General features: G+C 46.2%; 1 protein-coding gene across 1 annotated transcript in view; it reads left to right on the top strand.

Annotated features, from left to right (window-relative positions):
* CABLES1 (Cdk5 and Abl enzyme substrate 1) overlaps positions 1-14821 on the top strand; it is a 139176-nt gene that overhangs the window by 111482 nt on the left and 12873 nt on the right. The window contains exons 5-7 of the mRNA XM_007935614.2: positions 4908-5004; positions 6765-6921; positions 7986-8089. Of these exons, the coding sequence (XP_007933805.1) occupies positions 4908-5004; positions 6765-6921; positions 7986-8089 (358 nt within the window). The remainder of the gene's footprint in view (positions 1-4907; positions 5005-6764; positions 6922-7985; positions 8090-14821) is intronic.

The raw sequence follows: 14821 nt of genomic DNA, 5'->3' as shown, positions 1-14821 counted from the left end.
GATGATGGGCTCAAGTATAACGGATTGTGGGGCTGGCGCGGGATCGGGCAGTGTTTCATTCTGCTGTGCATGGGGTCGCTATGAGTCGGAAACGACTCAATGGCACTTAACAACAACAACAACAACAAAGATCAGATCACTGTTCCTGCCCGCAGTAAGCTCGCAGTCTAGGAGCACTCTCAGTACAGTCTTATTTTAATACTTCTTATTTCTCTTGGCCACCTCACCCCATAAAGATAGTCTCTGCTCATATATTAATTTGCAGCCCAAAATATTATTCTCCACCTAACAGATGGAAACAAGGAGTAAATTGTTTGGGAATTGGGAATTTGAGGAACATGCTGTCTGGGTTTGGTTTTGGGGAAGTTGAAGTCCATGGGACCGTGTGGTAGGTCCTTTAATGAAATGAAAGACAGTGCTCTTTTTGTGCCAGTGCACTTCCTGTTCGCCCTTGGCCCCCTGCCCCTCACCACCAGGCTGTTTTGCCTCATTGCCTTGTTCAGGTTTTTACTTTATGAGCATTTCCCTTTGTTAGCTCCCCGATGCGTTCATCATCACCATCCATAACTGCTTTAGGAAGATTTTGGAACCAGCCAGCATTTCTCATTTAGAAGTTAGAGCAGCACTGCAAGTGGCCTTGTGAGTCTGCACACTCCTGAGATCCTGGGGCTGCCTGCATGGCCTAGATAAGCCCTGCTGGCCTGTAGCACTTGGTCTTCCCAGCACTGGATTTGAGGTCACGAAACTGAATGTGGGTCTCTTGGTTGATATAGTGTGTTTCTAAAGTTTAAAAAAAAAAAAAAAAAGTTGCCGTAGCATCAATTCTGACTCATGGTGACCCCATGTGTGCACGGTAGAATTGTGCTCCATAGATTTTTCAAGGTGGTTGACTTTTGGAACTGTCTTCCAAGCTACCTCTGGGTAGATTGAAACTTCCAACCTCTTGGTTAGTAGCCAAGCACTTAGCCATTTGTGCCACCAGGTACAGTGTATATCTAAAGTAATGGGACTTCCCTCGAGACTGTGGCCCTGGGATATCCTTTGAGCCTGGAAATGGACTCTCTTAGGTGACTGGCTTTCAGCCCAACAATAGAAAGACCCACATACAGAACTCCTACCCCCGGTCAATGCACCCACCTACGCTAGAGAGATGTACCCCTTGGATCAAGCAGCCATGGGACACCAGAGGGGTAGGGCTTATATAGAGGGAACGCTGAACAGACGGGAAAGCATGGATGAGCGGGGCACTGGGAGCGGGTAGTCCCAGGTAGGAGAGGGGAGGAGAGTTTCTTACGGTTGGGGACCGTAATCCAGGCTGTAAAACCAGATATGCATGAACTGTTGAAAGTGAAACAAATTTGCTATGTAAATTTGCAACCAAAGCACAATAAAAAATACAGTAATGAGACTGAAGTAATCCTGGACTTTAGAGTAAGAATGCCCCTGTCAGAGGAGGCTCCCGAGGAAGAGCTCAAACACACCCCTGCAGCACCACACTGCTCAGGACAGTTTTGAAGCTCTCAGATGATTTACAACTCTTAACTAAACATTAAGGAGCTCTGGTGGTGTAGTGGTTAATACATTCAGCTGCCATCCAAAAGGCCAGCAGTTTGAACTCACCTGCCACTCCATGAGAGAAAGATGAAGCAGTCTGTTTCCATAAAGATTTACAACCTTGGACACCCTATGGCAGTTGTGCTTTGTCCTACAGGGATGCTGTGAGTCAGAATCAACTTGATAGCAGTGCGGTAACTAAACATTTACAACTCAGAGTTACTGACCTATTCTGTCCCATCTGTAAGGTTTGAAATACCCTGAAGTTATGTATGGGAGCTCTGGTGGCGTAGTGCCTAAGGCATTTGACTGCTAATCAGAAGTCTGGTGGTTCAAACCCACCAGCCACTCCTCGGAAGATTGGGCAATCTACTTCTGTAAAGATCCTGCCTCAGAAACCCAAGGAGGGGTCACTGTGAGTCAGATCCGACTCAACAGCATTGAGTTTGGTTTTTGGCTTGGAAATTATTTATAGTAAAATCTGGTGAATTGGGTATAGGTGTGGGGGGTAGGGAGTAGTGATTAAACAGAGTAATAGTGTTTAGAGTAATAAACATGATCCAGACCATAGGATGGATGGTGTTTTTTCTTTTTGGCATGACTTTGGTGTCGATTCCAAAAGGGACTCTAGGGACATTTTGAGCATGGGCAGCATCATTAGCCTCCCATGGCGACTACTTTAAAAACACACGACTTTCTGGGGGCACATGGTCATGGCATTTATTTTGAAAACTGTCATTGATCACACCCCACATTGAAGGTAAAATAAAGGGGCCACTTTGTCCATGGAATTCCCATAGACCACAATTCTGCAACAAATGAAAGAATCTGTCTTCTCCCTACGTAGAATGGCCACCTTTTTGCTCTTCTCCCCACCCACATGGCTGGCTGCCTTTCTTTTTCTCTGATGACTTTTCCTTCCGGGGAGACTTGCTTCTGCATTTTATTTGTTCTTGCTGAGATTGTAGGAGAGGGCACTGAACACTGGTGGTCCGAGGGGGCTCTGATTAGCAAGCACCTGTGTAATAGAGACTAAAGCTGGAAAATAGTCATCCTCAAATGGGGCTACAGTTTAGAAGCATTTGACTGCTAACCAGAAGGCTGGTGGTTCAAACCCACCAGCCACTCCTCGGAAGGAAGGCTGGGCAATCTACTTCTGTAGTGATACTGCCTCAGTAACCCAAGGAGGGGTTGCTATGAGTTGGATGCAACTCGATGGCAGTGGGCTTGGTTTTGGCTTGGGGGGCTTTTGATGAGCCCTGGTGGCACAGTGGTTAAAGTACTTGGCTGCTAGGTTAGGCGATTCGAACCTACGTTGGACTGGACCCCAGCCCCACTCTCTCTCCATGGCAGAAGCTAGGTCTTGGGGCAGGAAAGGCCAGGGGCAGATTCCCAGGCTATGGTGTCAGCTCCCTCAGTGTGCACACACTTTCCCTTTGAGCTCATAGTTAGAGAAACAGAGCTCCCAGAGAACATATGTTTCTCTGCCAATGCTGCTTACAACCAAGTGTGCAATACTTGTATCTCAGAAACATACATGCACACATGTACACCACCATGGTTTGACATGCTGTACTCCAGGACAGTAGCTGGTGATTTGAATATTCAGTGACAGGGCCAGTGACATACAGTGACACTGTGGGAAAAAGGTGAGGCAGTCTGTTTCCATAAGGATTTATAGCCTTGAAAACCTTAAGGGGCAGTTCTGGTTTGTTCTGTAGGGTTGCTGTGTTAGGCTGGGTTCTCTAGAAAAGCAAAACCAGTAAAGTTTATAGAGAAAGAGAAATTTATCTTAGGAAAATGGCTCACACACTTATAGAAGCTGGCAAGTCCCAAGTTCTTGGATCAAACATCAAGCTGGAGATTTCTCCCGACTCACGTAGCTGCAGGGGCTGAGGAGCTCAAGGTTGGCAGGCAGTATACTGGCTGTTGACTTCAACAAATGACGAATCCAAGATCCCCAGGCCGAATGGTGGATTGTTCGCTCACGGACAGTTGTAGGCAGAATCCCAATCCACAGAAGAGTGTCTCTTTTCCCAGGATGTCCATAAATATACTGGAAGCAGGCCACACCCCTAGGGAAACTCCCTTTCACTGGATTGGCTGCTCAAAACATATACATCTGATCCCATCTTTGGGACAACCCACATCACAATTGCTTAAACCACACAGAATTGTGGTCCAGCAAAGTTGACACACAGCTCCAACTATCACAGTTACTATGAGTTGGAATAGACTCAATGGTAGTGCGATTTGTTTGTTTTGGGGGGAGCTTTTAAAACTACTGACACCTAGGCCACATCCCATACTCTCTAACTCAGAACATTTGTGGGGCGGGAGCCTAATAGCAGTGTCTTGTCAGAGAGACTCAGGTGATTTCATTATGTAGCCAAGTTTGTGAACCACTGTTAAGTGGGGAGGGACTGGCCTTTGGAAATGTGAGCAGTTCCATGGGTGTTCACCCACAGTCAGCACGTCTCGCATCTCAGAGGCAATGTGCTATGCTCGAAAGACCACTGGGTGCAGATGCAGTCTCTCCATCTTACTGTCCCTGACCTTGGGCAAGCCATTAACTGACTCTGTTTCTTCAGTTTCCTCAGCTGTAAAATACTAATAATAGTGATCCTGTCTCATACACAAACACACACACACACTCTGCCGTCAAGTCGGATCCAACTTACAGAGAACCCCTCCTTGGGTTTCTGAGCGATATCACTACAGAAGTAGATTGCCTAATCTTCCTTCCAAGGAGTGGCTGGTGGGTTTGAACTGCCAGCCTTCTGGTTAACAGTCAAATGCCTCAGGCACTACACCACCAGAGCTCCCAAAGAATTAGAGCAACGGTGTATAAAGGGCCGAGTGCCATCTGAATGCTGATTGTTGTGCCTGTCGATTCTTCTTTATAAGAAGATAGTCATTTTCTGGGTGGCCTTGCAAGATGGCTGGGCTGCTTCCTTCATTACCAGGCGTAGACCTGAGAACTGGGACAGGGATTTATTTCTCCTATCTAATTAAGGGGGTGGCAAGGAGAAGTGAGCCACTTTGTACCTGACTAGCTCCAAGGGTACAGGGGCTGGGCAGAGAGGGGATGCCGGGCAGTGGGTGATGCAAGCAGTCCATTGTTTCCAAGCCTGGCTTCATCTTTGAGCTTTCTGTTCTAGTGGATTTCTTTTACTTCAAAGTAGGTGAAACTGCATGTCTCTGAGACACCCCGAAGGAAGGACAGTGACACCCTTCAGCCACCCGGGTCCACTTGGTCATTTTCACCATTGTGGCTGTGGTGTCTTGTGCAATAAACACCATTGCAGTTCTTTCCGGAGTAACAAAAGCATTTTCTTGGCATATCCTTCCAGGGATTCGAAGCTGGATGGAGGGAGACAATCAGCAGGTGCTGTGAGCTTGAAAGAGATCATTGGTCTGGAGGGTGTGGAGCTGGGTGCTGATGGGAAGGTAAGACTGCTGGACTTCCCACACAGGTGTTCATGTGGTACCATAGGTGTCAGGAAGCAGTATTATGTGCTGGACCCCAGCCCCACTCTCTCTCTATGGCAGAAGCTAGTCCTGGAGGCAGGGAAGGGCAGGGGCAGATTCCCAGGCTGTGGTGGCAGCTCCCCCAGTGTGCACACACTTTCTGTCTGAGCTCATAGTTAGAGAAACATAGAGCTCCCAGAGACATGCATTTCTCTGCCAATGCTGATTACAACCAAGTGTGTAATACTCACTGGTATCTCAGAAACATACATGCACACATTGTTTGACATGCTGTACTCCAGGATGGTAGCTGGTGATTTGAATATTCATTCAGTGACAGGGCCAACAAGCAGTCTTCCTGCTACCAGAACATTTTTTAGAGTCCCATACCCCATGGCTCTGAAAAATTAAGAGTCCCTCCAGAAAAATGTGGAATAAAATTCAAAAACCCACAAATGACCAGAATTAGTGGTCAGATAGAGATTGGTGGAACCTCTGAGACTATGGCCCCAGGTTATCCTTCGGGCCTAGAAATGGACTCGCTTCTGTGGATTGGCTCTCAACCCAACAGTAGAAAGACCTACATGCAGAACACCTACCCCAGGTCGATGCACCCACTTACTCTAGGGAGATGCACCCCTTAGATCAGTCAGCCTTGAGACATTAGAGGGGTAGCATTCACATAGAGGGAAAGATGGACAGAAGGAATGCATAGATAAGAAGGGCACAGGGAGGGGGTAGTCGCGGGGAGGAGAGTTTTTTATGGCTGGGGATGGCAATCGGAGCAATGAAATCAGATGTGCACGAACTGTTGAATGTAAAACAAATCTGCTTTGTAAATCTGCACCCAAAGCACAATTTATAAAAAGAAAAGAGTCCCTCCAGCTTTATGCCATGACTCCTGAGCAGCAAGGCTGTCAGATTCCTTTTCTGTCCACATTTTGATGGTCTGCTGGGTTATGAGTTCTGAGGAGTGTAAGGTTGAAAGAGGAACTTAACCTTTTCATGCTGGGTCGCAGGCAGACCTCATAACCCCTCCCAAAGCCTGTTTATGGAGATGATCCAAGTGTTTCTTTGGGGAAACTGCCCCAGAGTACTTTGCTTACAGATGTGGCTGTGGGATTGAGACACAACCCTTCAACCCCCCACCCTGCCAGATCACCACTGTGTCTTAATGACCTCACCCCTGAACTTAAGGTGCTGGGCCTGTGGGGTGTTTTTCCTGTGCAGATGAGAAGAAACACACTTGTTCTGTCTTCATTCCTAAAGGTTAAGTGTTCACATTGGAATGAGGGGTCATGGAATAAGATTGACTATCATAGCATCTGCAAAACGAACATGATAGAAGCCTACAGTGCTTTATCACAAGTTCTCAGGGCCAGCTGTATCTTGGAACTCTACACTTGGTGGGTAATCACAAGAAATACCGTGTATTGCTCATATACCACACAACACCTTTAACAGTTTCTGAGTTAGTACCTTGTTATCAAACACATTCCTATTTCTGCAGCAATCAAGTGGGAGTAATTAAAATTATCCATAGCCTCAAGCCAGTTCAAGCTTGGGCACAAATGTGGCACAGAGGAATGCCAAAATAAGTATCATTTTCAGGTCTTCTTGGATTTAGAATTACAACTGTGAGAATGTGGCCCTGAACTTGGGGTAGTAACAGCTTGGTCAGAATGCAGTACCTGCATTTCCTGGGAATAAACTTGCCCACTTTTGTCTTCTCCTTTCAGACTGTTTCTTACACCCAATTTCTGTTACCCACCAATGCCTTTGGGGCCCGAAGAAACACCATAGACTCCACCTCCTCCTTCTCCCAGTTCCGGAACCTGAGCCACCGCAGTCTCTCCATTGGACGGGCAAGCAGCACCCAGGGGAGCCTCGACACAGGTGACCTGGGGCCCTGGCTGGGCCTGGGGAGCTCTCTTGGGTAGGTGTGTGGAGATGTGGGCCAGGTGCCCTCAGAATGCAAGCTCACCCTCAAGTGATAGGACTTTGGGGAAATCCTGAGTTTACAATCAATGCACAGGGTGACCTCCCCTCTAATTAGATGCCTTAGTGGCTGGCCTTTCAAGGGTCCGCAAGAAGAAATTCCAAGGACACTTGTCTCAGGCTGCCCTGCAGAGATGGCTGGATGTTCAGCTTCTTGGCAATTCAGCTTCTCATCTCAAGGCTCACCTGGTTCTCTCCTGCATTTTCACAGTGCTTAGTTTGGCTTTCTTTCAAATAATTAGGCCTGTAGCACAGGCTCAGGCATGAGAATTTCCTCTGATTATCATAATGGGTGAGGTGAGTTGGCTGCTGAAGGAAGACTTGACTACTTCCAACTATGCCTACACAAACCTTTGTAAAAATTGATAGTAGGGAGAAACCCCTCCATGAAGCAATGTTGTTTGCACTCAGAGAAACGCCCAAGTTGTCCAGATGTCACTCAGGTGCTGAGTTCCAGAGTGCTTGTCCTCTGGGTCCTGGCTGCCTGGTGTTACTTACCACAGCTGCTTATGTTGGTAACTGCTCTGATGTGTGTCCCTGCAACATGAATGAGTCATACCATGTGACCAAAAGCAGTCACACCAAATCGTGTTTCTCAGAAGGCACAACTGAGTTTGCAGATTTGATCTGTTTAGAAAATGGCCTTTTCAGGGCTTTGCTCTGGAATCAGGAGGGCTGTCTGCAGCTTCTGTGCTTGCTGAAATTTTGTGCTCTCCTAGGTCAGTGAGATAAGCACATCATTTTCTGAAATGGAAAAAAATGTCAGAATGTTAAAAATTTGGCTAAGCCTTTTATGGGGGCCACACCTCAATGGCAGACAGAGATACCTGCTTAAGGTCAGGGTGACACAGTGACTTAGAGCTAAAGAATCTGTAACCAGCCTTTCTTTCATCCAACTGTATACTTCTCCCTACTGCTCCTGGTTCTGATTCCCTAATTAAGACTTTTTTTGTGACCTTCAGGTAGTGACCTGGGAGACTTCATGGACTATGATCCCAATCTTCTGGATGACCCTCAGTGGCCTTGTGGCAAGCACAAACGAGTTCTGATCTTCCCTTCATACATGGTGAGTAGTGTCTGGTGGCCAGGAGTTTCTTCTTCCTGCAGCCTCTCAGAGTGGCTCTGCACATAGCTTCATCAACAGGGGCCTGTGTGCTTACAAGGAGCTCTGGTGGTGCAGTGGTTAAGGCATAAGGCTATTAACTAAAAGTTCTGAAGTTCAAAACCACCAGCTGCTCTGCAGGAAAAAGATGAGGCAGTCTGCTTCTATGAAGATACACAGCCTCTGAAACCCTATGGGACAGTTCTACTCTGTCCTATAGAGTTGCTATAAGTCAAATGGATTTGATGGCAGTGGGTTTGTGTGCTTGGGATGAGAGGCTGATTCATACCTGTGATACCTGGGGACCTGCTTACAAAGCTCTGTCATATGGGCTACTTTGAAGGACCAGTTCCTGCCTAGAATCCAAGACTGGGGGTTCCCTGGCCTATGCACACTGTTCAGAGAAAGGCCAGTCTATGAAAGCTCCCAGCTCACCTTTGAGGGCGTACATGCATCGTACACCCTCTGGGGGATCAGGCCAATCGCTGGGGGTGCCAAGTTTGAGTTCAGCTGTGCTGTAAGTGCTGTAGTCACTGTAGGCCTCCATGTGCTCCACGTAAACATTTGGCACCCGGGTTCTGGATGACAGAATTATCTCTTGGGAAAGTGAAAGTAGGACAATGTGGGTGTTAAATGCAAAATTTTTCCTTGCTGTTTTTATTACATGGACTTTTCCTGTTTTTCCTTTTGGTAATTTTGGTTTCAGCTTTTGGCTGACCACCGTTTCCCACAACCCAAGGTTGCCACTTCTCCTGACACCAGTAGGGCCTGCCTGGGCCCTGTAGGCTTTCTTTGGGTCATCTTACCCAGCGCAGAGGCCAGCTGAGCCCTGACTGTGTGGCCAGAGGGCAGAGCTGGGCTTGCAGGGGAAGCCAAGTGGCCAGGCCTGCTCCACTCAGGTGGGCAAGCTCAGGCCAGATATCCCCACCACCTCCCCACACCTGGGCCTACAAGCCATGCCAGATGGGGCAGGCAGAGCCAGCCCTTTCTCTCTGAGCTGCCCTCATCCCCAGCCTGTCCTTTTTCTGTTCCACACTCAAGTTCATAAGCTGGGGTGGAAACTAACCCCATGTACTCTAAGGGCACCAGAATCCCAGCTCTCAGCCATGGGGGTCCCCTCCCGAGCCTCGCACCACACTGAACACTTAGCAAGTAGCTGGCATCAGAGAAGCATCAGGCACAGCTCAAGCCCTTGCCGACTTCTGCAGCATATATCCTTTTCTTGAAATTTGGCAGATAGTTCAAAAGTCATTCTAATTTGCCACTTTACATCACAATTGATTTCCAAAGGCCTTTAGTTTCAAATTTCCCCTACTCCTCACCCTCCCATTCTTATTCCCCAACTCCTAGCACAGAAAGCAAAACCATAAGTCATTTTTTTTTCCTATCCTATGATCTGTTAGGTTATGTAATTTTTAAAAAACCATGACATATTCATCATGCCTTCCCCAGAGGCTGGACATAATCATTATCCAATAAGTGACCAGAAAGGAGCTCTGGTAGGGTAGTGGTTTAATCATTTGGCTGCTAACCGAAAGGTTCATGGTTTGATCCCACCAGCTGTTTCATAGGAGAAAGATGAGGTGGTCTGCTTTCATAAAGATTTACAGCCTTGGAAACCCAGTGGGGGTTGCTGTGAGTCAGAATTGACTCCCTGGCATTGAGTTTGTTTTTAGTGAACAGAAAGAATCCTTGTCTAGTGTCATGGAAGGAGCAACTGAAAAATTGTGATTTGTATTAGAATAAGGATCTTTGTGGTGTTTGGTCCTTTGTTTATTAAGTAAATTGGGCAGGAAAGGGTACCTCAGGAGTCAGCAGGAGCCACCTAGAAGTTGCTGGACAGGAAGCGGAAGCTGAGAGAACACCTGGCTTAGGTTCTGCCACTTTCCCTATGGATCTGAACCTTTATCCTCAAAAGTCCAGGACAGAACCACCAGCTGCAGGATAGGATGCAAAAGTGCATTTTGGGGCCAACCAAACATTTAAAACAAGTATAGGTGACCAAGACATCAGTGGATACAATGATTTTCATTGGGGTTCACGAGGTTGTATCTGGTGATGACATGGCCTCCACTGTCAGGCTTGGGGCAGATCTGAGTGCTTTGTCTTTTAAGGATTTCATTGTCAGCTCTTAGGTGCTGGGCTATGGTGTGTGTGTGTATGTGCGTGTGCATGCATACATGGCATTTGTGTGTACACATGTGTAATGTCCCAACCTTGGACAGTGCGCTAGATGACTTGCCAGGTCAGCCTGTGTGCCTCCTCTCCCAGTTTCATGTTCCTAATGGATCAGGTTTCATTTCAGCACGTTGAATCCACAGCCTGTGCCTCCTTTAATCGTCCATTTTTTAGAGGATGAAATTACTTTTCAGCAGCATTTGCCTGGTCAGCTCCATAAGGTCTACATCTCCTCCTAGTCTGGCCATTCTAGGTGCTTTGACAAAACATGGAAAATCCACCTTTCAGCCTCCTCTCCTAAGTCATTTACTTATGTGCCATGTGCTACAAAAGCCTGTTATGCTTCTTATCCAGTGAAAACAAAGCAGCCGTGACCCCTCCTTCTCCATCTTGTAATGTAGTGGGGAGGCCAGGCAGCAGAGAAATCCCTGCAGGCAAGTTGTTGTTTACAAAGATTAAGTGGCACCCTTTTAAAACTGGCCCGGCCTTTGTAGTTAACACATGTATTTTTTAACTTTCATCCATGCAGGTCACTCCCCCTGTTATCAATTATAAAAGGGCAAAGGTGAGATTTTGAACTAAGGGATCGGGATCACAATTGAAGATCTCAGATGAGTGGGAGTGTGGAACAAAACTCAACTTCAATTCATAAAAGGGAAAAAAAAAAAAAGGGTACCGGGGCAGGTGTGGAAACCAAATTGCAGCTGCCCCTACGGCTTGGGCACTAAGGTTGCTACAGGCTGGCCAAGGAGCCTGGAAGAACGTTCCATATCCAGGTTGGTACAGGTTCCAGCAGGAGTTGAAGCTAATGACCGGGTTTCTCCCGGGCAGTAAGGGAGGGGCGCGAGGCCTTGTGCCGGAACCGGACGCTTCGGGGTTTGTGTGGTGTTTGGCTTATAATTAAAGTTTCACTAGAAAGTGGTTATTTGTCATTAGGCCCTGGCAGCTGGAGTCAGTACTGGGTTGTTGCGGTTTTGTTTTTGTTCTTGTTTTGTTTTTTTCCCCCTTTATAGGTGTGGGGAGCAATTCAGAGGAGAAAGTAAGTGAGAGAGCTGAGCTAATGCCAGCAAAATTAACATTACTTGAATGGATTTCTGGATCCTTTTCCTTTCTCAGGAAGAAAGCCCTCTCGCCCTGCTCGGGTATGAGAAAGAAAACTGACTGCCGTCCTTTGTAATATCTGTGGACATATAAATCTCAAGAGAACATCTCTTGGATTGATCTCCATGATATAGTGCCTAGGCTTTTATATTTACTTAATATTGACATCTAAACACTCATAGAGAAGCCCCTCCCCCACCCACCTCTCCTCACTGTTGTGGGAATGTATCTTAGGCTTTAGTTTTTCAATGCATTATAAGGGGCTGAGCAGTGGCTCATTAAAGGAAGCCTAACTTAGTCTGGGTTACACCTCAATATAAAGAAAATGAAAATCCTCACAACTGGACCAATAAGCAGCATCACGATGAATGGAGAAAAGACTAAAGTTGTCAAAGACTTCATATTACTTGGTTCTACAATCAATACCAATGGAAGCAGCAGTCAAGACATCACATGACGTATTGCATTGGGCCAAGCTGCTGCAAAAGACCTTTTTCAAGTGCTGAAGAGTAAAGATGTCTCCTTGAAGACTAAGGTGTGCCTAACCCAAGCCATGGTATTTTCAATCGTCTCATATGCAGTGTGAGAACTTGACGATGAATAAGGAAGACCAAAGAAGAGTTGATGCTTTTGAGTTGTGGTGTTGGCGAAGGATGCTGAAAGTACTATGGACTGCTAAAAGAACTAACAAATCTGTCCTGGAAAAAGTGCAGCCACAATGCTCCTTGGAAGTGAGAATGGCCAGACTTCGTCTCACCTACTTTGGTCATGTTGTCAGAAGGGACCATTCCCTGGAGAAGGATATCATGCTTGGTAAAGTGGAGGGTCAGTGGGGAAGGGGAAGGCCCTCAACAAGGTGGACTGACACAGGGGCTGCAGCGATGGGCTCAGGTGTAGCAAGGATGGTGAGGCTGGCACAGGACCGGGCAGTGTTTCCTTCTGCTGTACACAGGGTCACTATGAGTCAGAGACAACTCGAGGGCACCTAACAACAACAACAGTTCAGTCTTCTGTGTGGTAGCCAGTTAGTCTCAGAGCTCTGGGTTTCTTTTTAATTGAAAGCTATCTTGATGGCTTAGATGTTTATTTATTTGCTTGCAGAGGTGGGTCTGTTGTGAAGTAAAGTGGCTGGAGCTCCAGGGCCCCTTTACTTGTACAGGCCTCTTCCAGGGTCCTGGGAGGGGCCACGGGTGGATCCAGGCCCCTGATGCTTATTCAATTCCAGTGCTCCTCTTTAAGAAAAATGATGCAACCTTTCAAAACACAAATGTAAGAGGCCTCACAGAATATTGGGGTGGGAGGCAGGTGGGGGGCACTGCCATCGAGTTGATTCCAACTCATAGTGACTCCCATTGGGTTTCTGAGGTAGTAATCTTTACGGAAATAGATTGCCCAGTCTTGCTTCCATGGAGTGGCTGGTGGGTATAAACCATCAACCTTCTAGTTAGCAGTCAGATGCCTTAGGCACTGTGCTACCAGAGCTCTTTTCAAAGAATCTTGAAGGGGCCCACAATAGCCTCACCAGCTTTAAGGAAAATCTTCTCTACTGGGTTTGAGTTTATGCTAATGGTGGTGGAATATTTGGGAAAAGGATAGCAATAATGGTGGCACAACATGAAATATGTCTTCAGTGTCCCTGAGCTGTAAATGGGGAAGTTGTTATGTTTTCACCACAATAAAAGTAAAAAAAATAATCTGCCCCACCTACCTGGAGGCAAGAACTGGAGTAGCAGGACCTTGGTGGCCTGCCTGGCCTTGGAATGCATGTCAAAATGCCTTATTGTATGGTGGTGGCTTTTTTTTTTTTTTTGGTAGCAACTTTATTAGATATACTTCATACATCATATAATTCACCCTTTTACAGTGTACAGTTCAGTGGTATTTAGTTTATTCAGAGTTTTGCAACCATCACCATAGTCAATTTCAGAACATTTCCATCACCTCAAAAAGAAACTACCCTTTAGCTGCTACTCCTCTAAGCCCTAGGCAACCACTAATCTGTCTCTCTAGATTTGCCTATTCTGAGCATTTTGTATAAATGAAGTCATACCATATGTGCTCTTTTGTGACTGTATTCTTTCACTTAGCATAATGTTTTTAAAATCCATCTATGTTGTAGCATATATCTGCATAGTGGTAGTTTTTTAATCTTTTAATTTTTTTCCTTGTAAATATAGGGCAATAAGGAAATATTAGCTTTACACTCACCCAAGATGTTACAGCCTCTTCCCCCTTCCTGTGTATTTGTCTCAGATTTGTTTAGGAATCACCTCATGATTTTTAACATAATGTTCTATACAGTTCATCGACTCATGCTCTGAAGCCACTGTTTAAAAAGCATTCATTTAAAAGTACATCCAGATATGATCTGGGTGTGTGCAAGCTTAGTGCCACATCACCCAGTGTCCTTTCAAGTGGATAGAGACACTGCTCCAGAGGTTTCTCTCATGCCAGATAAATACTTAACATACATGAAAGTGCTTGAGCACCTGGTAAATCCATAAAGTGAAGCAAAGGCAACTTTTCTTTTTCTTTTTTTTTTCCTCTCCTCAATTTGTGAACCATTTCATTTCAAGGAGGAAAACTGAAGAGCTGCTCTCTGGAGGGGAAGGGAGAGAGAGTAAATCCAGGATTATGTATTTGGAATTTGATGAATAGAAATAGAAACAAATTCGACTCAAGGTTGCATAGGCCCTGGGCTCATTCCAATAGTTTCCCTGTGATTTACTGTCCTCTTAGGGAAATGGATTAAATGCACAGAACAGCTGAAATGCCCATCTGTTCATGGTTAGAGAGATTTAGTCGAAGGCTGCAGCTCTGTTTAATTACCTTAGCAAGCATGTAACATCTGCTTTCCCAGTGCCTGGCTGAGCTGGGGACTCTGATGGCTATCAGACAAGTGCAGTTGAAACAGAGTGCCCTAGTTTTGCAATAGATACTGGCACAGAAAGGAGCGACTGCGATCACTGGGTTATGTCACCCCTTCCTTTCACAGGCATGAAGTCCCCTGGGTGATACAAATAGTTAACGCACTCAGCTGAAAAGTTGGTGGTTCATGTTCAACCAGAGGTGCCTCATAAGAAAAGCCTCGCAATCTACTTCGGAAAAATTCAGCCATTGAAAACCATAGGGAGTATAGTTCTAATTTGGCACACATGAGGTCATCGTGAGTTGGCACTGACTTGGTGGCAACTGGCTACTGGTTTCACAGGTGGGAAACTGAGGTTTGGAGAGACTGCATACCTACCCCGCTCTCACAGCTAGCTGATAGGTTACAGATAGCCCTGGGACTAGAATTCAGCTTCCTTGGAATGTTTCTGCTGCCAGAGGGTTCTTGACCTAGAAGAGAACAGTTACAGAGTCAGTGGCAAGCTCACATCCTCATTGAGAGCTGCTCACAAGAATTTCCAGGGGCAT

Source organism: Orycteropus afer, unplaced genomic scaffold (assembly GCF_000298275.1).
Source record: "Orycteropus afer afer isolate SDZICR_OR568_19922 unplaced genomic scaffold, OryAfe1.0 scaffold00030, whole genome shotgun sequence".
Lineage (NCBI taxonomy): Eukaryota > Metazoa > Chordata > Mammalia > Tubulidentata > Orycteropodidae > Orycteropus > Orycteropus afer.
This window is presented reverse-complemented; position numbering and strand designations above follow the sequence as displayed.